The sequence below is a fragment of the Saccostrea cucullata genome, unplaced genomic scaffold, assembly GCF_032062105.1.
Source record: "Saccostrea cucullata isolate Sc308-1 unplaced genomic scaffold, CSIRO_AGI_Scuc_v1 ctg197, whole genome shotgun sequence".
NCBI lineage: Eukaryota > Metazoa > Mollusca > Bivalvia > Ostreida > Ostreidae > Saccostrea > Saccostrea cuccullata.
The window spans coordinates 26991-50188 of NW_026938805.1; the positions used below are offsets into that span (position 1 = coordinate 26991).

General features: G+C 32.5%; 2 protein-coding genes across 2 annotated transcripts; one reads left to right on the forward strand and one right to left on the reverse strand.

Moving 5' to 3' along the window:
- Positions 1–270: 270 nt before the first annotated feature.
- LOC134251352 (uncharacterized) lies at positions 271–5609 on the forward strand. The gene is made up of 6 exons (XM_062733742.1): positions 271–513; positions 1872–2037; positions 2233–2376; positions 2873–3019; positions 3204–3309; positions 5092–5609. Exons 1-6 carry the CDS (start codon positions 395–397, stop codon positions 5475–5477), a joined length of 1068 nt encoding a protein of 355 aa, XP_062589726.1. The 5' UTR covers positions 271–394; the 3' UTR covers positions 5478–5609.
- Positions 5610–13176: 7567 nt separating this feature from the next.
- LOC134251380 (outer mitochondrial transmembrane helix translocase-like) lies at positions 13177–20084 on the reverse strand. The gene is made up of 10 exons (XM_062733778.1): positions 19757–20084; positions 19388–19429; positions 19017–19194; positions 18752–18820; positions 18087–18175; positions 17259–17301; positions 15538–15734; positions 14380–14436; positions 14104–14234; positions 13177–13885 (listed from the first exon to the last, which is right to left on the reverse strand). Exons 1-10 carry the CDS (start codon positions 19985–19987, stop codon positions 13765–13767), a joined length of 1158 nt encoding a protein of 385 aa, XP_062589762.1. The 5' UTR covers positions 19988–20084; the 3' UTR covers positions 13177–13764.
- Positions 20085–23198: the final 3114 nt, after the last annotated feature.

The following is a 23198-nucleotide window of genomic DNA, read 5'->3' on the forward strand; positions in this document are numbered from 1 at the left end:
ACTTAGGGCTTCTAAAGAACTACAGTGTTTGTAATGTAATATAAGTTGATAACATACTGCTTTAGGCGATGTAACTCAGCTAAAAGCTACAAGCTAGTTGTAGGGGATATGATTGCATATAAATATAGACAATATAGATAAACTCTTGTATTTTATATACAAAAAATAAAAACATTAAAAAGTTTCAATCAGTTACTGTTCATGGAAGAAGAAAAAAATAAAAGAGTTTACCAAAAACGAAACCATTTTTGTAGCAGACGAATTCACACTAAACTCTCGCATCATGCGAGATCGAGATTCAATATGTCAGCCTCCATGAGATTAGTCGGTGCGAGTCGGGAATTGGAGTGTTCTTTGAAATAGTCCTTGGTGTGGATGTCCAAGTAACCTAGACATGGATTCTGTTACAAAAGATGAGAAAGAGGAAACACAGGCCAGTGCCACAATGTCAAAGAAACAGCTTAGAAGACAGCAACGACAAGAGAAATGGTTATCCATAAAAGCAGATGTTAGGTAAAAAATTAATACATTATTGAAATGTCAATTTTAGTTAATATTCATGCCATAGTTTGACGTTACAACCATTTAAATGGTCGAATACGCCCTGATTTATATTAATAATTAGCCAATAAATCCCTAGATTAGACCATAAACTCATACCCCGGTTCTACTAAACAGTACGCTAGTACGATAGAGTACTTTAGAGTACGCTAGTAATATTTTATGATTTAATGCAATAAAACTGCTTTTTGTATGTTTTTCTACTTTAGTTTAACATAATAAATATATTTTTTAAATAAAATGTGCATGTTTTCCTTATTTTAGGAGTTATTTCAACTTTTGATTTCAGGTTACGGTTTATTGTTTGATCCCGATCCAAATCTAATTTACCTTGAAATGTTTCATTAATTGTTAATGTGAAAAATATTTAGTACACGTAATGCCATTAATGTAATTTTTGATAAATAAAATTTAGTTGAAATTAATTAGTTTTAAACAAAATAGTAATCGAGATTGGGGTGTTAATATAATCTTTAATGCATTGAATAATGAATGTTGTTTTCTTGTCAAATTATTGGTAAAAACAAATATTGGAGACAAGTATTGCAATATTATTTTATAATAATGTTTAATGAAGTTGTATATACATAAATAAACAATCTAATTGATTTAAATTACACAATTTTACTAGCGTACTCTAAAGTACTCTAGCATACTCTGTTTAGTAGTACCCCTCCTACCCCTCTGTATAATACATACAATACACAATCTTAAATGTATTTAGAGTGAGCTGGGTCTCTGAATTTTGTTGTTGTTGTTTTTTGTTTTTTTTTCCCTAGTGCATCCTTGCAATGTCAGGGCACAGGGGCCTGTAACATACTGTATTTGATTTTACGTAATCACTATATATATACAAAAGAAAGCCTTTCTCTTTTTGTATACATATAGTGATTACGTAAAATCAAATACAGTATGTTACAGGCCCCTGTGTGTCAGGGGCCCTGAGTCAACATGTCCTATATATTCTATATTATAGGGCTTAAAAGTTACTTCTCTCATTGAGAAGCACCAATCAAATAAAACTTTCAGAAATAGTTAGATAATATAAACAGAAAGGATTTAGTTGACACCTCAAATGCATGTTCTACAAGCTTTTCATCAAAGAATGGCTTAATTAATGTGATTGGTTGACTGAAAAAAAAAAAGAAGACTACTAATACTATGGTCTGCCCATGAACTATTGAATGAAAATGGCCAGGGGTCCCATGGCAGCGTGTTGATTCAGGACCCCTAGCATTGCAAGGACTTATTCAGTGATGAATTTTTGATCATGCATATAAGAATAAGATAATACTGAATTTTCTTTGCAGAGCTAAAGAAAAACAGAGAAAGAAACGGAAAAGACGAGAGGCCTTAGAAAGAGGAGATGTCATGGCACCTACCAGGAAAAAGTTGCGGACTAACACAATGGCTAAATCTTCTTGCAAAACTTCTGTAGTTATAGATTGTTCTTTGGATAGTTATATGGGGGAGAAGGTAAAATATAAAACAAAGATTACATATTCTTTCTTTTTGAAATTTAATTTAATTTTAATTACAATGACGACAGTAAAAAGCTATTTTTGAAAGATTCATACTAGCTTCATACAATATCAATCATCATAAATTTCTCGCCATTTTCAGGCTTTGGTATTAAAATTCTCTTTGGTAAAAAGCATGCATGTTTTTTAGGATATAACGAAGCTAGTGAAGCAAATACAGTTTTGTTACTCCAGCAACCGAAGAGCACAGAATCCTATGCAGTTTCATGTCACTGGTGTACATGGCCAGACAAAAGCAAGACTGGAGAGCATTGGAGATTATCAGAACTGGGATGTATGTATAACTGTGCGCATACATTTAATTTCTGTCTACAACAATGATTTCATTTATTACATAAAATACATTTATTTCTGTATTTCTTAGGTCACTCTTTGCTCCTCTTTAGGCAGTAGGGTATAATTGGTAGAATTTTGAAGTATTTTAATTTTACCACAACTTATTTTAACTACACTTGAATTGGAGTATCCTCATATAAGAGTATTCATTTTTTATCAAAAGATTACCAATACCGTCCCAAATTAGTATAGGTTTTAGTAAGAAATGTAGGACTTTGAAAATCGTAGGACGACTAATGATTAAAGTTTAATGAAAGCTTCTTTGTATAGTGATGATTCACATTTTCAAAAATCAGTATAAACCATATTTAATACATGAGCATGGCCTTGAAATTTTTCAAGAAGAATATAAACTTGACGGTTAATATCCTTTCTGTAGAAAGATATTTTGGGCACACAAAATAATTGTTTCAAATCCTATTTCACAAATACAGGTGAATTTTACCAGCAAGGATTACCATGAAGTTTTTGAGAAGGAGAACATTGTTTATTTGAGTAGCGAGTCTGAAAACACACTGCAGGAACTAGATCCAAATAAAGCTTACATCATAGGAGGACTTGTTGATCATAATCACCACAAGGTTCAAAGCTCTTCACATACCGTATATCATTAATTCAAGTAAATGTAGTATGTCACATTATTGCCATATACCTTGAGTGTTAGGTTAATGATCATGTTTTTACTGTGCATTTATATTCATATTAGGTGAAAATTTTGAACAGGAATCTCTTTTTTTTTAATTTTTTGAAAATTCATTTTTGTAGGGATTGTGCCATTCCTTAGCAATAGAAAAAGGTGTAGGGCATGCAAGACTCCCAATCTCCGAATTCTTGGATATGAAAACCAGAAAAGTTCTCACCATAAACCATGGTAAGAATCTGTAAGAAAAATTATTAAGGAGAAGGCAAACTTTGTACAACAAATTAAAGTGTACAATATTTTTTCCATTTGGAGATTATCTTTTTGATTTATATTCAAAATTCAAACAAAATATCCAATAAAAAATGTACATTCCATTTGTCGGGCACATGATAAGTTAAAACCTTGTTCCATATTCAACTACAAAACATTGAATTTTCTGTTTATTACATTTTCTTTGATTTTCCCTTTGCCTATTTTGTCTTTTTGTATATATATACAGTCATAGTGACATGACGTATAGTTGCGCGGTTGAGACGTCATAGCTAAGTGATACGAGATTGAAAACATTATAATTCCAATCTTAATTTTATTTATTGATTCCTTGTGTTTTGATTGGACGAGAACAAATTCAAGAAAAAGTTTACATATCGATGAATTTTTCAACCAGAACTACTTTCTTGACTGTTGTAAAAACAATGAAAACAGATACTTCTAGTCCGTTTTAGCTAAATTATGATTACAAGAAACTTACAATAAAAAATGATCGAATGAATTAATGAATGAAAAGGAGATAAACAGGACTGACAGACGGGAATATTATGTTTATGTCACTGTCGGATCACGAGTGTGAATTTTTGAAATTGCTGATCATGCTGTCATTTTCTCGACGTTCCATATCAGCTCAGTTGGTATTGTTGTGATAGGGAAAAGAAACATACCTCAGACTCTTGCTTTTTCAGCATCAAATTCATATATTTACATCCTACAGATCCCATATTCTCCCTAAATCTTTGAACGAACCAGAGTAAATCGAGGACGTCGTCGGTCTTCAACTTTCGTCATGACGTCAACATGGCCATGGTCAAGGACGAATTATTTTGGAGAATACGCATATTTACGATATTTGTTGACTTTAACAACATTCAATGAGTTTTTATAAGTTTAATTATTGATTGCTTTGACAAATAAAGTTGGATTTTATCTATATTCATCTTGAATACGTTTCTTTGCGGCATTAAGTATTCCTACGCTGGACAAAATAACGGATTGTATGGCGGCCTCAAAGAGAAATAGTTTTAATAATTTTAAAAATTCGTAATTGGAATTAGAAGAATTAAACGTTCTTTTTTCAGAATTTATCAATGTGTAAACTCTGCCTTTTTATTCACAAACTTTACATAAAAGTGCTTTGCACTTTTATTCAGTTTGTTAGTAAAAAGGCAGAGATTACACATCGATAAATTCTGAAAAAAGAACGTTTAATCCTATAGTAAACATGGATTTCAGCAATATATTTGGGGGAACTTTGGCAGTCTTATTCTCTATTAGAATGGTTTATTTACTCTCTATATATATTATAAAAGTCCAAGGAATATGTTTACAACACTCTTCGTTATGGGAAGGTAAATCGAGAGTTTTACCATACTTCTGATATTTGTCACACTGTGACAGGATATCATTTTGATATCCTTTCACACTGTGACAGGATATCACTTTTATTCAATGGATAAATTACAGTATTTCACTGTTGAAAATGTAATAAAAAAGGATATGTGATAATTTCATTTGATTCTAAAAAGATCAGATCAAATCATACCGTGTAGCTGACACTTGATACAGTGTTTATTCAATGAATGGAGTTAATTCTATTGTAAAAATTATGTGTAGTGTTGGCTATATTTCTTGCATTTTGATACATAAATAAAAGGATAGGATATTAAAAATAGAATGTGCTTTTTGTTTAGTGTTATTTTTAAAAATCTTAAATAATGCTTTGACATCTCTTTTTAGTGTTCGACATACTTTTGAAATACACAGAAATGAAGAACTGGTCTCAGGCATTTTGTTCAGTCATACCTCAAAGGAAGGGGGCCCATGTTAAACAGGATGTTGAGTCTAGTTCACAGACAGACAAACAAGAAAGTGAAACTAGTTCACAGACAGACAAACAAGAAAGTGAAACTAGTTCACAGACAGACATACTATTACAGGAAAGTGAAACTAGATCAAAGTCAGGCACACAGGAATACGAAACTAGTCCACAGACAGGCACACAGGATTGTGAATCTAGTTCACAGACAGGCACACAGGAATGTGAATTTAGTTCACAGACAGATATACAGGAATGTGAATCAAGTTCACAGACAGGCACTCAGGAATATGAAACTAGTTCATAGACAGGCAAATGGAGATGTGAAACTACCAGTAGTTCACAGATAGGCATCTGAAACTATTTCATAGATAAAAACCAGGATATGTATTAAATCTACAACACACAGAGACAATGAAGACCATCTCAAAAGTGAAAATAAAGATACAAAATCTCAGACTTCCTCTTTAATGGCAAAAATGAAGATTGTCTCAAAGGTGCAAAACAGGAAAGAAAATCTCAGGCTTCTTCATTAGTGAACTGAAACTGTTAAAAAAGTGAAGAATGAGATTGAAAATTTCAGACTTCCCTAATACATGTATCTTGCTTTTGTGGCAGTGATACCATGACTTGTGAGCAAAGTAAAGAGATAGGTCATTTGAGTGATGTAACAGGGTAAAGTTTGTTTAGTCAGAAATGGCTAATTATAAACTCAATTTTGAAAAAAAAGGACAACATGAAGAAAGGCATGAAAAGTGTTAAATAAAAATTCAATCTTCATCATAATTTTGTGGACTTTACAATCATCTGAAGAGATCATTCAAGATACATGGAAAGAGAGAGGGAGATAGAGATCTTATTTTGCATTCTAATATATTATTTCCCAGAAATAAAAATTGTCAACCTTTTAAAGGAAATTTATTTTCAAGAATAACTTGAGGAAACAGTTATGTTAAATTTATGGTCCTTTTATAATGAAACTTCCTCAGCCATGGGTAGATATAATCTCTTTTAAAAAAAATGCAATTACAACGAAAAGTGCACCTTGTTTGACTTTGTCAAGATGAACTGATTTTAATGATTATTGGCTGCACATAAAATCAATAAATGCCATGTAAATTTGGAAAATGGTTGAAAAATATAAAGCCACATGTTGATAACTCACATTTTAGAAAATGAAAATATCAGTAGTTTAATTAAAAACAGTATCTGGAAGTTAAAATAAAAAAAACGTACGTAATCTTGGTGGTGAAATATCTACATACTACATAGTCAAATATATAATAAATTTAAAACAAAATTTTTTAATGGGTATCTGAAAATTTCTCATTTCTTTCTGCTTCTGTACGTTGTCAAAGTTAGCTTTTACTGTATCCATAGCATTTAAACCTATTTTCTGTATACAAATCCTGAAAATGTTGGGAAGGGGATGAGACTTGATTCTGGTTTAGAAATGTTTTATTTATCCGATTTCAATCAATAAACAAGCGAATTAATTACTGCATTTTACATTTGTTCGAATCTGAAAATTGAAATGTATTGACATGGGTCTACAACGTCTTTGCTAGACCAGTGTCTGTAGTCCGCTCCACGCCGCTTGGGGGGGGGGGGTAATAATGGGTTGGTAATATGTGATTCCATTCAAACTAATATTCATTTGCTTTTAGTTTAAAGGTATTCAGTGTAATTAAAGGAAAATTAAATGAACCAAATTAATTAATTCACATGTCAGATAACATGCAAGAAGCTGGTCATTTTACACCTGAAAGGTTTAAGAAAAGTTATTTTTTTCCTTTTTGAAAATTTTTAAGATTTTTATTTTCTTAATACACATTGTAGATCTTTAGTAATCATTTAATTTTCATATACATATATTTATAAAGGGAGAGTGTGTGCATATATCCACCAAAGATATGTATGAAATCCAAATAACTTTAATAAGAAATACTCTACCCATAGACTTATGCTTGTAATTTTTTTTTATTTGGTTCCGTTTTTACATAGAATTTGTATCGTTTTACATCTATATTGATATTATCATCTTGTACTTAGAAATGACTCTCGTGGAAGTAAAATTTGGCAGCAAAGGTTCCGTTCCTAAGATATCGATAGTCTAATTCCGAGCTACTGGACTTCCGTCTCAGTCGGTAGATGGCGTATATGATATTGAAGAGAAATGTTTCTAAATCTGGATTAAGCTGAAAATGCTTGGATAAAACAATATTTAAGCGAAATTATGTATTTAAATTTTTTATTTTCCATTTAAAAATGCATTTTGTCTTGAACATGCATGGAAAGAAAAAACCCTAAGTCATTAATTTCCGCAAAGAGATTGGCGTGAAAAATTTCGATAAAGTAAAATTAGAATTAAAAATCCCCAAACAAGAAATGTTCGCTTTATACTGGAACATATAAATAAGAATATCGACTACCTCAGAATAAATACTTCTTTTAAATTCTTCTTTCGAAAATCATATATTTCATTAAATGACAGTTCGTAGACAGACGTATTGCAGAAGTGCGTATTCATTCCAAGATCTTTAAAAAACGGACACAAAAGGCAAGTTTGCATATCTGGACTGACACGCTTTGATAATCAGAAAAGTTCCTGTGGAATCGAATACTTGGCCTAAATCAATCCGATTGGATTCGTCTGCACATGATCTGGCAGGTAAACCGCTTTTTGCCTCCCACCGCCTCCCCTAAATACGTAATGTAAACCACAAGTGACTGTAAACCAACTCTACTGACTTGGAGCTACGTGCTTTTGTTTTTGTTTTGGTCGTCTGTACTAAGTACGGTGTTCCGTAGTATATAACCTCTAATCTACTGGAAGGACTTCAAAATTTTCAAAGTGGCTTCTCTTTCGGAACTAGAATTCTCTTTGAATAGACTGGACACGCTTTCAGTGATGGATTTAAACAGAGAACGAAATCAACAAAATTATTTCTTGAAGTCTACCTCACAATTCACCATCAGTCCGAAAAACGCTGGACGTTTAGTGCATTCTCAGCGAAAATCAGACGACGAAAAGCATTGTTATCTTTTGCAACTATCATTCCAAACGGTTTACTGTGACGCGGAAATTCCCAGTTCCTGTTACAAGAGACTTCCACGACTTGTGAACGGGATCCCCCTGGGGGCGGGGCAGATGGCCCGGGACCAGCTATCTACCATACAGTGGCGTTACGTGGAGGGGAGCAAGACGATGCATACTTTCATGTCCACTCCCATTTCCCAAGAAGAAGCAGAAGAAACCAAGCGAGCTCTCAAGGATCGGATGCTGAGACAGTCTCGCGAACTCTTTGGCGACATCACCGTCAAGGCCACTGTGATACTGTCTCAATGTGTCCACTTTGATGATGAATTTATCATCAATGACATCGCTGTTCCCAACGAAGAGGGGCTCCATTTTCGGGATTGACGTATCGGTGACTTTAGCAGATTTATTTATTACGAACCCTGTTGTCTTTCAAGATTATCGCTAATGCGATTTTCTTCATATTCAAGAAGTTTGTCCGTTTTTTGTGTTTTGTTTTTATCCGTTTTAATCTGTGATAACATGGAGTGATTTATCAAAATTTTAGCATGTATACATACCCAACATTATATAATAATCATTTTTATCTGTGACTTCTGTTTTTTTTTTTAAATAGCGGCGTTTTAACATGTGGATCTAGGGCACATGTATTGTAAAAAGGTATTAACTATTAAGTTATAAAAGAAAACTGGAATCATACCATGAATTCCTCACACAAAGCACCCGTCGTGTTGTTGTCAATAAGATAGGAACCACTGTATTCAAACAACGGTTCCCTACCTTGCCAGACAGTGCCAACACAAAACAGATGTCGGCGTGCAAAAATTATTTATATACAACATGCATCTTTACTTGTTTCATTAATATTTATCTGTGAACGTAAATTAGAAATTAAGCTGTTGCGTGTGATTTTGTGTTATAATAATTTAGTACTGTTAATTAATCACGAACCCCATGTATTTCCTTTAGTGCAATGATTTTTTTTTACCTGCTGATGCATACAAACCTCACTACCCCCCCCCTCTTTTCGATAAAAAAGTTATACCATTGAGGGACAGCAAGATTTCAGCGTGTGTCCTATCGTTTTGCAGAGGCACTTGTCAATCTTTTCAAAATATAAGCCGATGGATTGCCATGCATATGTGCATACATTCTGTATGGGAACTGAAAGAGGAATCAACAAATTTTACATGTTTGAAAGATACATTAACTATGAACTGTTCGATTATCAAAAAGTTTGGAGGTGTCTTAGACACACTATACTTAATAATAATAATAATAATAATAAATATAACCTGGTTAGTGCATGCACTATGCCTTCTATATATATCAAATACAAAAAATATGAATACAATTCATCATATATAATATTAATATGTTAAAGGAATTACAATCATAAGATTATGAATATAGTGTCCACGTATAGTTAATTAACAATCATAATATCATAATATAATATACAATATCTAAACCTTATTGTCTTCAAATAATTGTGCGACAGCTGATGATGTAATTTTCTATATTACGCTTAAATGTTCGTAGAGATGGAGAGAGTTTAATGTGTTGGGGAAGTTTATTCCATAGATGTACACCTGAATACTGAAAAGATGTCTTGAATAAGTTTGTACGAAATTTCGGCAATCTTAGATCATAATTACTTTCAGATCGAAGATTATACGAAGTAGAAGAATGAAATTCAAATAAATTACAAAGATACTGGGGTATCTTAATGGTAATGTGAACATTCAGTGCACCTCTGATTGCCCACAGGTAACCCAACAACCCATTCGCTTTGTGCAAAAGGGGCCGAGGCGCATACATTTTGCACAACTGCAATGCATTTATCGATTAAATTTCCAATCAAATAGGTTAAATTCTACATAAATATTACATGAAAGAGAAAAAGTAAAGTCTTGTATAAAGGAAAAGAGGATTTTTGCAACGTGGTGTTCATAAATACTCACCAGTGTTTTGTTCAAACATGTATTTGCCCTTGTCATTTCTTGATTTTAATATAAAATGCTTTGTAAAAGAAGAGCAAAACGGGTCTTTCGTCGAATTACTGTCTGAATTAAAATGTGATATTTTATCGGTAATGTTAGATTTTAATTTCAAAAGAGTACTTATATTCTATCGAAATTCTAAGTATTCACAAATTAAAGGTTCCAGCTTCGAAGTGCTTTGCAGAATTGCATGGGCATCCAGCCCAGGTCCACGTTCATGTAACCGCATAACTGTCCACTTCTCTAGAGAGAATTTGTAAGAACTAAGAAGTTTGCTTCACTCCATAAAGTAACTGGGTGCGTGATAAACCCTGCATGCAGGAATTCGATTTTCTCTCCGCCCGTAGTTTGTGCACTTGTTTCTTCGATTCTCCCTCACCGGAATGGGTCGTAATATTACTCCAAAACCTGTACTCGATAATGACAAGTAACATTTCTTTTAACAATATTACGACCCATAATAACCCACAGAGACTGCAGGGACGTAGCAACAGGGGGGGCCTGGCCCCCCACACTTTTTTCCCAACATTACTTTTACTATAGAAAATGTTGATTGAAGGGATGGTTGGCCCCCCACTTTTTTTCCATAGTAAAGTGATATCAAAGAATTGTATAAAAAAAAAAAAATGGAATTAAAAGTAAGTTGGCTTTGAAAAAGTTGGCCAAAAAGTTGCCCCCCCACGAAATAGGATTTTCGAGTTTGGGCAACTTTTAATTTTCTTTTTTTTTTTTTTTGCTTGTCAACTTTTTCAGGGTAGTAAAAAAATTTCTCTGGTTACCCCCCCATCCACTTTCAAAAACGATGCTACGTGCCTGGACTGTGTGTGTTCCACACATGCAATATTCATGGCCGTATAAACCAGGGGTTGGGGGGGGGTTGTGTTATAATTTTATCGATATATAATTCTATAGAAAACATAGCTACTTTATGCTTATGCCCCCTCCATTCATGAGGTACGAGCTTCACGCCTGCATGTTTATCATGAAGCACTTTATGAAATATGCCGGCATGAAACCGTAGTTCATGTCCTCATGTGTTCTTAAAAATTAAATTAATTCCTTAAATTAAAGGTGAAAAATCGTCGTTCGAATGTATAAAGAACTAGGGTTAATACACTTGTCGTCTGCAATTGGTTTAATTAGTCCTCTTACCAAATGCTTCCACAGACAGACTATGAAATACCAGTTTACTAGTATTTCTTAGTTACTTAGAATTAATTTGAAACTAGATCTAGTGATTAAAACATTCTCAGACACACTGCTCTCTCCAAAGCCATGTCACTTTGTAATAGCTTATGTTTTCCCAATTTTATACGGCGATTACCCCGTTAGTAGTGTATATTCCCATGTATACTTTGAACCCCTTTTATAGTCCCTACTGATCCTTGTAGGTCATAACTTGAATAAATATGATGTTGACATAATTATGGAAATCTCTACATATTTCATAAAGCTGTGTTTTATAAGATATACACAGGCATGAACAAATAAACATCTAAATATAAGTATTCTGTGAATAAACCTTTAAATAAATGAGTTCCCCTCTTTGAATTACATGTATATGCTTTATTCTTTTATGACCCCGTAAACAAAATTTCGGGGGTCTATAGTTTTTGTCGTGTCCTTCCGTCTAGCTGTCTCTCCGTCCGTCTGTTTGTCCGCAAAAACTTAAACTTTGCCATAAATTTTGATTTAGTGGAGCTATCACTTTCATATTTTACATGTGTATTCCATGTGACAAGCCTTTCTTTGGGTGCCACCAAATTTGACCCTTTGAGTTTGACCCACTTTTGCACAAAAATTCCAAACTTTTCTTTTGAACAGTATATTCCAGGACTTTCATACTTCATTTATGTATTTTTTGTGGAAAGACCTTTCATCGGATACCAACTACCTTGACCTTTTGACCCTGGAGATTTCTATACAATTACTAATGAAAAAACTTTAACCTTGGCAACAACTTTTGAACGGTAAGGGCTAGTGCTTTCATACTTCATATATGTAATCCTTGTGAGAAGACCCTTCATTGGATAGCAGAAACCCTTTGACCTTGGAGTTTGACCTACTTTTAAAAAGCAAACCTTGACTATAACTTTTAAAGGGTTAGGGCTAGTGCTTTTACACTTTACAAATTCAATCCTTGTGAAAAGACCTTTTATTTCATATCAAGAACTTTGACCTCTTGACCTTGGAGTTTGACCTACTTTTTAAAGAAGGGTGGGGCTAGAGATTCCATACCTCTCTTATGTATTCTTAGTGGCAAGGCGTTTCATTGGATACCAATTACCTAGACCTTGAAGATTTATGTACTTATAAAAAAAAATTTTACCTTGGCCATAACTTTTGAACGCTAAGGGCTAGAACTCTCATTCTTCACATATATAATTCTTGTGAGAAGACCCTTCATTGGATACCAAGAATGTTAACCCCTTTGACCTTGACTTTAACCTTGGCCATAACTTTTGAAGGGTTTGGGCTAGGGCTTCCATACTTCACATGCATATTTTTTGTGGCAAGACCTTTCATTGGGCAACAATTACCTTGACCTTTTGACCTTGGAGATTTCCGAAATTATGAACTTTAACCTTGGCCTTTACTTTTTGAAGGGTTTGGGCTAGGGCTTCCATACTTCACATGCATATTTTTTGTGGCAAGACCTTTCATTGGGCACCAATTACCTTGACCTTTTGACCTTGGAGATTTTCGAAATTATGAACTTTAACCTTGGCCTACTTTCATATTTTTGTTTGTTTATTTTATTTATTCCTTATATTCCACAATTGTATTTCCCGTGAGAATACCCTAATTTGGGTACCATTATATTAAAATTGCATTTAAGGTTAATCTTTGCCATACCGGGGCATAAGTGTTTCACAAACACATCTTGTTCAATTTGCAACAGCTTGCTGACTAGGAAAACAGACTAAAGTAGATAAAAAATATACATACTGTAACACATAGGATTCTTTAAGCTGGCTATAACCAGTTTCTTTAATTCAGTACATGTAACTCTCATACTTTAACTTCATCAGTTAAAAGATGAAAAATATCACTTAAAATAAAAATAACATTCAATAGAATGATATTAAATCAGTAATAAAAATTAAGTAACATTTTCATCCAACAGATATCACATAAATAACAGAAGTGTTTTGTATGTGTGTGGGTGGGTGTTTAGGGAGGGGGTGTTTTCCCTTCTCTTACCTAATAGCTAAGAAGCTCTGAGGCATTCACAACATAATCAATGTTCTACTCCTTAATTTTGATACAATATGACATAAAGCACATATATTTAGAATGTTCTTAATAGAGTCAAATTTTTTTATAATATCTAATACAAAAAGAATTAATGAAAAAAATATATACATTACATTCAAAGACAATACAAAGAGCAAGGGGAGAAAATTCATTGAAAGAATATTAAAACCAATGGATTGCTATAATGTGTATGATGATAATTTGGAATTTAATATCTGCATTAGTTTAGTACAAATCATCATTTGGCTTTTCAAAGATGCATTTTAATCAGTTTCCATGCTTATGAACAATCTTTAGTCCATTTGAAACCCAGAAAAACTTGTGAACACTTCAGACTTGGACTTTGAAACCTTTTCAATAGCAACTGCCATATCCTTCATTGTTACAGGTCTTAGTCTGTCTATTTTCACTTTACTGAAAAAAAATGAGAAATAATTGGTATAAATTATGAAAATAATGCAATAATTTCACTAAAATCTTCTAAAATTTTACACTATAGCAACAAAAAAACTGAAATAAATTATATCATGAATTGGACATATTCACACTGTATCCCTTTTATTTCATAAACTACTCAACTCCTTATAAAAGGGGGGAAAACTCTTAACAATGATTAAGACTAGAGTACTCACTAGATATTATCTGACTGGTTGTCCTGGATTAACTCTCTGATTCGATTGGTTGATGCTACCCTACAAACTTCCTTTAGGTCACTCCCTGTCATTCCCATAGTTTCTTCTCCTAACTGTTCATAATCTAAACCCTATAAATTATGATTTAAATTTAATACTTGTAGAATTTCTTTATTTCAACAAAATATTGCCCAGATCAGAAGAGTTTATAATTATTTAAGTCATATATAATTTTATATGAAAAATCTGAATTATGCAATATAGAATTAAACATACCTCTGTGTCTTCTCCATACAACACAAGTTTTAATATATTGATTCTTTGAAGTTTTTCCTGAAAAATAAATTTATGAAAAAAAAAATCTGTATTTATATATTTTGATGACAAATATAAATTTTATAGAATTAAACAGATAATAAACCTTTCTATCGGTATTCAATAAAAAGTCTGGGATGAAGTAGAAAAACAAACATTAATTTAATATAGGAAATTCACCTTGGACAATTAAAATTACATAAAAAACCAATTAATTAAAACACAAGTTTTAATATATTGATTCAGATAAAATCTTTATGCTTTATCCAATAAATAAATAAAGTGATTATTGAAAAAAAAATTTTTATTTTTAACATACTGCTGTATTAAAAATTAGAAATTGCACAATTGTAGCGCAAAGAGATTCATATATTTCACGACTGGGAAAAATGACAAATATATATTTTTAAAATAGGAAAGAAGTTTACGTAAAAATTATGTGTGCAAACAGGAAAATTTAAAAAGAGTAAAATTTGTTTCATACAAAGAACAAGTTTTTAAATGGTAGCTTCATAAGAATGGAAGGAGAGACATTTTGAATGATTAACTCCATCGATACTTCAATACCCCCTTATGGCATGGACGTTGCGTTGCGCCTATATGGTTTTGCATAGTTTCCATACCTAATCGATTAACTGCATAGACTTTTTTCTATTTTTTTAAGATCTCAATAATATACGAATCAGTACAAAAGACATTATAGTAGAAAAGTAACATGTCTTGATATGGATATTCAATTTTAAAGTAGAAAAAAGATAAGAAAAATCTAAGAAATGAAAGATTTATAAATATAATTTAATGAAATTTGGTTGTCACGTCGCTTACGAAATTCACCATGACCCCATAGTAAAAAAAGTTGTAAAATTTCAAGATTTTATTAAAATTACACACCATAAACAAAAAAACAGACAATTAATTAAAATTCGTAATTCAATGTGGTACAACCCTCGTAGCATACCAAATGAATCGATATCCTTTTTTATCATACATTGTGAGCATTAGGACATGCTTATATATGTATATGCATAATGTAAGGACATTTAAAGTGTTTTACTGTTCATATACAATGTATAATGAAATACACTATGCTGTACATGTACTTTGAAATACCTAACTTACTGGTTTTTTAATGCTAAATTGGCAAGGTAATCTTCTAAGAATGGCTGGGTCAATGTCACTGGGACGATTTGTTGCTGCTATGATCATCACCTGACATTTGGGGTCTGTAATAATGCCATCCCACATACTCATAAACTGAGCCTTGATCATTGCTGTGGCTTCATGGTCCTGGGAACTTCTGGACCGTAAAAAGGAATCTACAAGATCAATTAATTTTAAAAAACACAGTTATTACACAATAAAGCTGACAAAACAAGTTGTAGAAAGAGATTTAAGTGTAATAAATAACATTACAATATTTGTTACACAGTCTTGTAATGAGCTAGGAATGCTGTATGAAATTTCCCAGTCGTGTATTATCCTACAAACAGTCACTCCAAAACTAGGCACCTAATTTATCACACAAATCACATTATTAAATATTCAGTAGTCTATGGTATGTAAAACTGTTTTTCAACACTATGTGTTTTATCACTTTTGTTCAATGCCTATTATAAAAGCATCATGTTGTGTCATGCTATTGTTATTTTGTAAGTGATTCATGCAGTAGTAACTTTAAGAGTCTGACAGTTTTAGAAGAATTCTGGTACATGTAATTTTGTTAATTATTAAGTAACCAGGCAAGCCTCTATTGACAATTAAAAAAATTCAGAGACTCAAGTTGTTTTTAGAGATACAAAATAATGTTTTAACCTTGTATTAATTAATTTTTAAGTGGCCATGTAAAAACATTTATCATAAGCTAGAATTTCATTTAAAAAATAATAGGTGGAGTAATACTGAGATAAGATGTAATCTATTGTTTCAACAACTTTTGTAACATAAAATACAGGAACTAGGATGGAAAAAATACTATTAGTGGATTTAACACGTGTTACGTGAGAGAGAAACGATAAGAAAAGTTTTGAAAAATATTTTTTTTTACCTTTATTCTTCATATGGATCTTAGAATATAAATTATTCATTCATATATGTACACTATAAAATACAAAGTTTTAAAGTGAATAGAATTAAATAATCCAATTACCCTACTTTATTCATTTTCAGGGGTATCTGATAAAGAATAGTTGCAGTAGTTTCTATTGAACCCACCTGTTTTAAAGTTAATACATGAATGTTTGAAATATTTAGAATAGTTGCAATAGTTTCTATTGAACCCGCCTGTTTTAAAGTTGATAGATGAATGTTTGAAATATTTGTCCATGTAAACATACAATAAAAAAAATAATAAAAATTTTTATTTTTAAGCTAGTGTGAGTAAAAACCTACCACTGGCTCATTCATCTCTGTTGTTGCTTGTGTATATCAAAGTTTTTAGCAGGAGAAACAGTGCATTTATTTAAATTTATTATAATTAAATGTCTGTTCATCTTTTAAGGTAAATATTTTTGTTTATCTATTAAGTAGATCTAGATTTTTAATTAATTTGAAAAACAGTTGAACTTCAGTATCTCGAACTCTGATTTCTCGAATATCATGGATATGTCAAAGTGATGTGGAAGTCCAAATCACATTTTTTTTCTCTGCCCCATCGGGTTCGAGATAACGAAGTTTGACTGTAATACTTGGTCCAGAATATCAACTTCTTTAATTTATCTAAAAAATCTTGTCATGATGAATCCCACTGCAGAAGTATCTGTCAGAGAAATAACAACATCTCTCCAAAAGAGATTGTTATATTGAAGAAAATTGAAAGACACAAACAGAAATTGAGTTCTTACCTATTTCATCTATAAATATAATTGCTGGCTGCAGTTTCATAGCCTGAAATATATAGAACAAACAACTGTAAACGTATTACATTTATCTGTGTATTCTATTTAGCGATTTTGGCGGAAAGCAGAGTCTGCTAATTCAAGTACATCGCTAAATGTCTCGTATACTAACTTTTATAACTAGCGAATTCAGACAACGCTTAATCAAATCTACGTTAACTTGCTGAAAATTGAATTTCCGCCAAATATCGTACACGCCAAATGTAATACATTTACAGTAAAAATCATTACTCATTCAAAAATGGAAACAAGTTAAACCAAAAATTCACAACAAGCCCCAGAAACATAAGAAATCACAATGTCTCTCTGTCCATCTGATTATGTTCTAGGAGTGAAGCATTTCCATGAAGTAAAATAAATCTTTCTGACTTGGTCTGGGCCTTTTTTGATTGATTGTACAATGTACATGTATGAATATTTTTAGGACATATCTACATCTTGTTATCTTGGAATCTTTTGAATTTCAAGGGTTTATTGGTTTGTTATTGTTGTTACTGTTTGTTTTTTTTTTCTTTAAAGAAAAATGTATAAAACGAAGTTCAGTCAAAATGTTCATTGTGTTGTTCACTTGTTTTCAAAGCTACAGTCCTTATATGTTTCTGTTGATGAGCACATTGCAAGAACAAGTATCTAGTATAGTTTTTTTTTTACATTGTTTTGTAATACATGTATAACCTAAAGTACACAAATAGTACTGAGATTAACCTCTGTGTCTGCTCAATGATAATACTGAGCTATAGAAAATAACTTTAAAAACCAAAAGAATAAACAGACCAATGAGAAGACGGCCTCTGCTCTTTTTTGTGATTCTCCATACCATTTATCCACCATTGATGAAATTTTGAAATTAATAAATCTGGCTCCTAAAAATAAAGAACATACGAAGGTAAATATGTAATTATTATAACAATAACTTAATCCAAAGACCCAGATCACTTCAAGTTGACAGGCACAGATCATTACATCAAATGAGATACAAAGCATCTGTCACCAACATGTGATCTAGCTCCTTGAATCAAGTTACTGTTTTGATAATAAATTCATTATATCCTCTCCATTATTAGCTAAACATAACGCAAGTAATTTTTGAAGTCAAAAGTACAACATTTATCTGCGAAACAAAACACATTTTAAGGGAACTTTTTTTCAAAGGTAAGAGAGAAACTGGATTTTTTTTTTGTACATTGTTATTATTTTCAGAGTGTTGATAGAGATTCAGAAACCATACTGTGGTGATCTGAAAAGTCAGAACACAATATTACATAACTGCTTGAATTTAACAGCAAAATTTAATGACACACAGTTGGGTATATAAGTAATGCATTCTTTGATGTCAGATTAAAAGTATTAATCTCATTCCCTTTTCAGTTGTTTTTCAGTAAATTAGTAAATCAAACTGTACACAGTTTAAAAATGTAACAATGCACTGGATCTCCTACCTGCATCTTTAGCAATTGCTTTGGCGACCATTGTTTTACCACATCCAGGAGGTCCATGTAACAAGAGGCCTGTTGAAAAAATACCTTAAATTTATGAGTTCCTCAATATAATCTTTAATCCTACTGTTAGCTTTTTTTAATGTGGAAAATACTACTGTATTTTAAATATATTTTTAATACTGGGTATTGAATCAAATATGTACATGTTACTATGTAAAAAAGAAAAGAAAAAGAAATTAGGACTAAAATGCAAATTCATACACACCCTTTGGTGGTTGAATTAAATATGAATCTTTGAACAAGTCTCGTCTTTTGAATGGAAAAATGACTGTTTCTTGGATTGACCTGACCACATCATCTAACCCCCCAATGTCACTCCACGAAACATCAAGGCTCTCTGGTTCAATCAAGTCAGCTGCGAAACAAAGCTCATATTCTGTCAACTAAAAGGTAATCAAATGAATATTAATACATTCTATTATGAAATAATAATATATATATTATATAATAATATAATATTTTCTGTATCTGTATCAATAGTTGTATGTCAGAGAATCATCTAGGGCTTTGATACGATAGAGAAACTTTATAGATTATGTTGTTCAAATGATTTCCTTATGGACATAGTACATTTACCTTTACATTAGTCACACCAATTCTTTTCATCAATTCTTTAGCCTGAAAGAAAAACATAAAGATAACATTTTTAATAGTGTATTCACAAAATGAAATGAGTTATTACATTAAGCTGAAATGAATCATGAATCATTGACCTCCATTCTTCCATCAGAGTCGGATGTGATGAGTGCAAGAGAGCAATTCTCTACACTAAGTGCTATTTCTCTAGAATACAATATGAATAACCTTTTAACATTGAAAACCGATGTAATTTCCATGTTTTCTCGTTACCATCACAAAGAACATACTTATTAAGTTAACCTTGCTTCTCTATTCTCTAAAACATTTCTTTTTAAAATAGAAGACACGAATTCCTTCACAACCAACCCTCTTCTCTGCCTCCTTCTTTTGCTTCCTTGTGGGGTCCATCATATCAAGCAGAATTTTACCCAACACGAGAGACAGCCCAGCGGACAGTGCCAGTCTGATCAACAGAGATGTGAACTCGCTCATCCTTGATGGTGGAACTTGTTCAACTTGATGCTCAACTCTGACAGGCTGGATGCTTGCTTTGGATATCGAGTCTGTAACTCGAGTAAAGAACTCGCTTAATGTCATGGCAAATCACTTGACGTCTGCTTTGTACATAAAAAATCAAAAAGTAAGGAAATTTATCTGTGTCTGGCAAAAACTACGTCTGATGAAATTACATCGAGATCGAAATACCATGTGTATTCAAGATAAGTTGTTCTGTAAATGGTTCTTGTTCTCTTTGGGTACATAATTTTCAAGTTACCCGGTATTCTACAATTTAATGTCCGAGGTGATAAAATGGTTGGCAAAAAAAAAAGAGGAGAGAATAATTGAGTACTGTCCGGACCCTCTCCCCTTTACATTCTCAAACAAATTTTAAAAAGTGATTTTTTTTTTTTAAAATGTTATTTAGAATTTAAACCAAGTTTTAAAAAAAAAAACAGTTTGGTAATTTAATATTAATAGGTTCATGCACAGTTCCTATACAAATGTTTCCATAAAAAAACTCAGATCATTTGATTATCAGTTTGGGAAGGGTAGATGATAAATAATGTTTTCTTAAGATGTTGAAAACAGACCATAATTGATGCAATCAATATGGTAAGAAAATTAACTTTTCTTGTCTCCCCCCTCCCCAGGAAAAGAATTTATGGGTTTGGTAGTTTCTTCATCCTCATCTTTGCTGGCTAAGGGTTTCTGATACGCTACTCTCCTCATGAAGCCCTGTTTTGATCTGTTAAGGAGGTTTTGGTAGTTGGTATACAGTGCCCCCAACTGAAAATACATGGCTGTGCCCCCCCCCCCCCACTTAAATTGCTTCCTATGGGCTAAAAAAATTGTCCCCATCCGTTTTTGAAAATAAGTTATCTGCTCTTCACAAGGATGCGATTAAATTTTATGATCCGTTTTCAGTCAGGTCGTCCGCTTTAGCATCCAATCTGTTCAAACAAACTTATTGAAACTGCAACCATTTTTCACATAGATCTGCATTTTCGAGGAGGGGTCCGCATTTTCTAGGTGGGGGGTCACATTTGCTTGATTTATTTACATTTCATAACTCTGTAAATTCTGGACCCCCCCCCCGACTCCCCTCTAGATCCGCGCTAGATTTATAGCACAACCCAACCGAGGGCTCAAGTGAGCTTTTCAGCTTGAAATTTGTCTTTTGTTTGGCGTCGTCGTCGTCTTTGTAAACTTTTCACATTTTCATCTTGAATTCTTCTCAAGAACCAGTATCCTTAGATAAAGGGATTCAAGTTTTTCAAATGAAGGGCCATGCGTTTTCCCAAGGGGTAATAATTACGAATTCATGAAAATCAGTGGCAGATTCAGGGGGGTTTGGGGAACCCCCCCCCCCCCTGCGCTCATTGAATTTTTTTTTACAAGTGTCATTAAATATCATTTTGTTACATTATTGATAAGACTCTAATTGTTTGTACAACTGTGAAATATGCATCAACTACGTAACAGGAAATCGCTTTCCGCTAGTGAAGTCACAAAATCACAGTACAATGTAGGCAGGTACCAACAACAGAAAACTGCATAGTTACGGTGCTGCTCAGTAATATTCTTTTGCTGATAAAATGCATGTTTTTTAAACTATGAATAAACTAGTATTCAGTTTTTTTTAACGTTTTAAAAATTGCATTAATATAATTTTTTTTGTTACAAAACCAGGTTGGCTTAGCAAACCCATCTAGTTTTGACAGATTCTCCAGTTTATGTAATTGTTCTTCAGTTTGAAATTTCATTAATTGTACACGTGTTGACAGTATAAACTCAAGTAAGTTGAAAAGCACTAGTTAGGGATTCTGAAAAGAATTCAATTTTTAATTTTTTTAGTGTTTAAAAATATTGCACATTAGTTGTATCTTTGAAGTCAGCTTGACATACGACTAAATTCATTGTATTTGCATTTAATTAAAGTAAGACAACTTCAAGTCAATTGCTTGTAATCCTAAAATTGTCAGATTCAGCAATTTTTAAAGCAAAGTCTAAAATCTTGTGTTAAAGTTAAATTAAATTGAAAACATTTTTTTTTAAATTGTGATGATCGGTCTTTAAAAAACTACAAAAAGTATCCCCAAAATGCTGGAAAATACACAATTTAGAACCATTTAAAACAAAATTTTTTCATCTTAAATCTTTTTTGAAAAGAGGGGGACACCCCCTCCCATGCCCTGCCCCTTGGCCCTTTGGGCCTCAACTCCCACCCCACCCCCACATGAACGTTTGGATCCGCCATAGCTGCAGATTTGTAGCTCTCCGAAAAAAATATATTGATAGACCGGAGAATCTACATGTGAAAAAACTGTATATTTATTGCGCACAAAAAAGTTTACATTTGTTTAAATTGTTACCTAAATTGCAAAAAAAAAAAAAAAAAAAATCTAGAATAAAAAAATCCTTACTTCAAATCGCTCTCTCGTAGTTGACATCAACAAAGCCTTTTACCAAATTTTTTTGAAACCAAAATGGCAGTATAAATAAGCGAAATGTCGGATGATTGCAATATCAGGGCCAGGCCGACTATTAACAACAATTATGTAGATTGTTTGGTTGTGGAAACAATGAAAGAATATGTTAGGAACACACGGTGAGTAATAATTTGAGATTACAGTTTTAAAAACATGGAGAAATAAAGTTCTTTAGAAACCGCGCACTTTTTTGTGTGCAATAAATATACAGTTTTTTTTAATGAATACTGTAGCTCTCCGGTCTATCAATATATTTTTTCGGAGAGCTACAGATCTGCAGCTAGATCCGCCACTGAAAATTAATGGCATTTTTTTTTCAAAATCTCCCTCCCAAGAACAAGAATCTCATGTGAAATCATCGAGAGGAAGTGAAGATTTACATTTGTTTAAATTGTTATCCCTCATGGTAGGGTGGGGCCACAAAGTTTTACACAGATATCAGTTCAAAGGGGGGCTCTTTAAAAATCGTAGAACAACAAAGCCCTTTTATGTATTTTTTTTTCAAAAGCATCCCAATGTAGTGTAGAGTCAAGTATGTTCAAAACATAACCGCAACCCCCTGAAACAACTTTATAAGTTTTCACTTTTTTCAATTAATTTTGAACTGATTTTTCCTAGCCATAGCTTAAGTCTCAGATGAGTGAAGTGGTTTACAAGCTTTCTATGCCATATTTGTTTAATAAATAAAAGATAATAAAGTTCTTTACTAAGCAAGTTAATTATTGTGTGAATGATCAATATATTATCAATGAATATTGATGACTATAACAATTTTAAAACTGACTGTTCAGAAGAAGGGATAGCCGGACGAACCACAG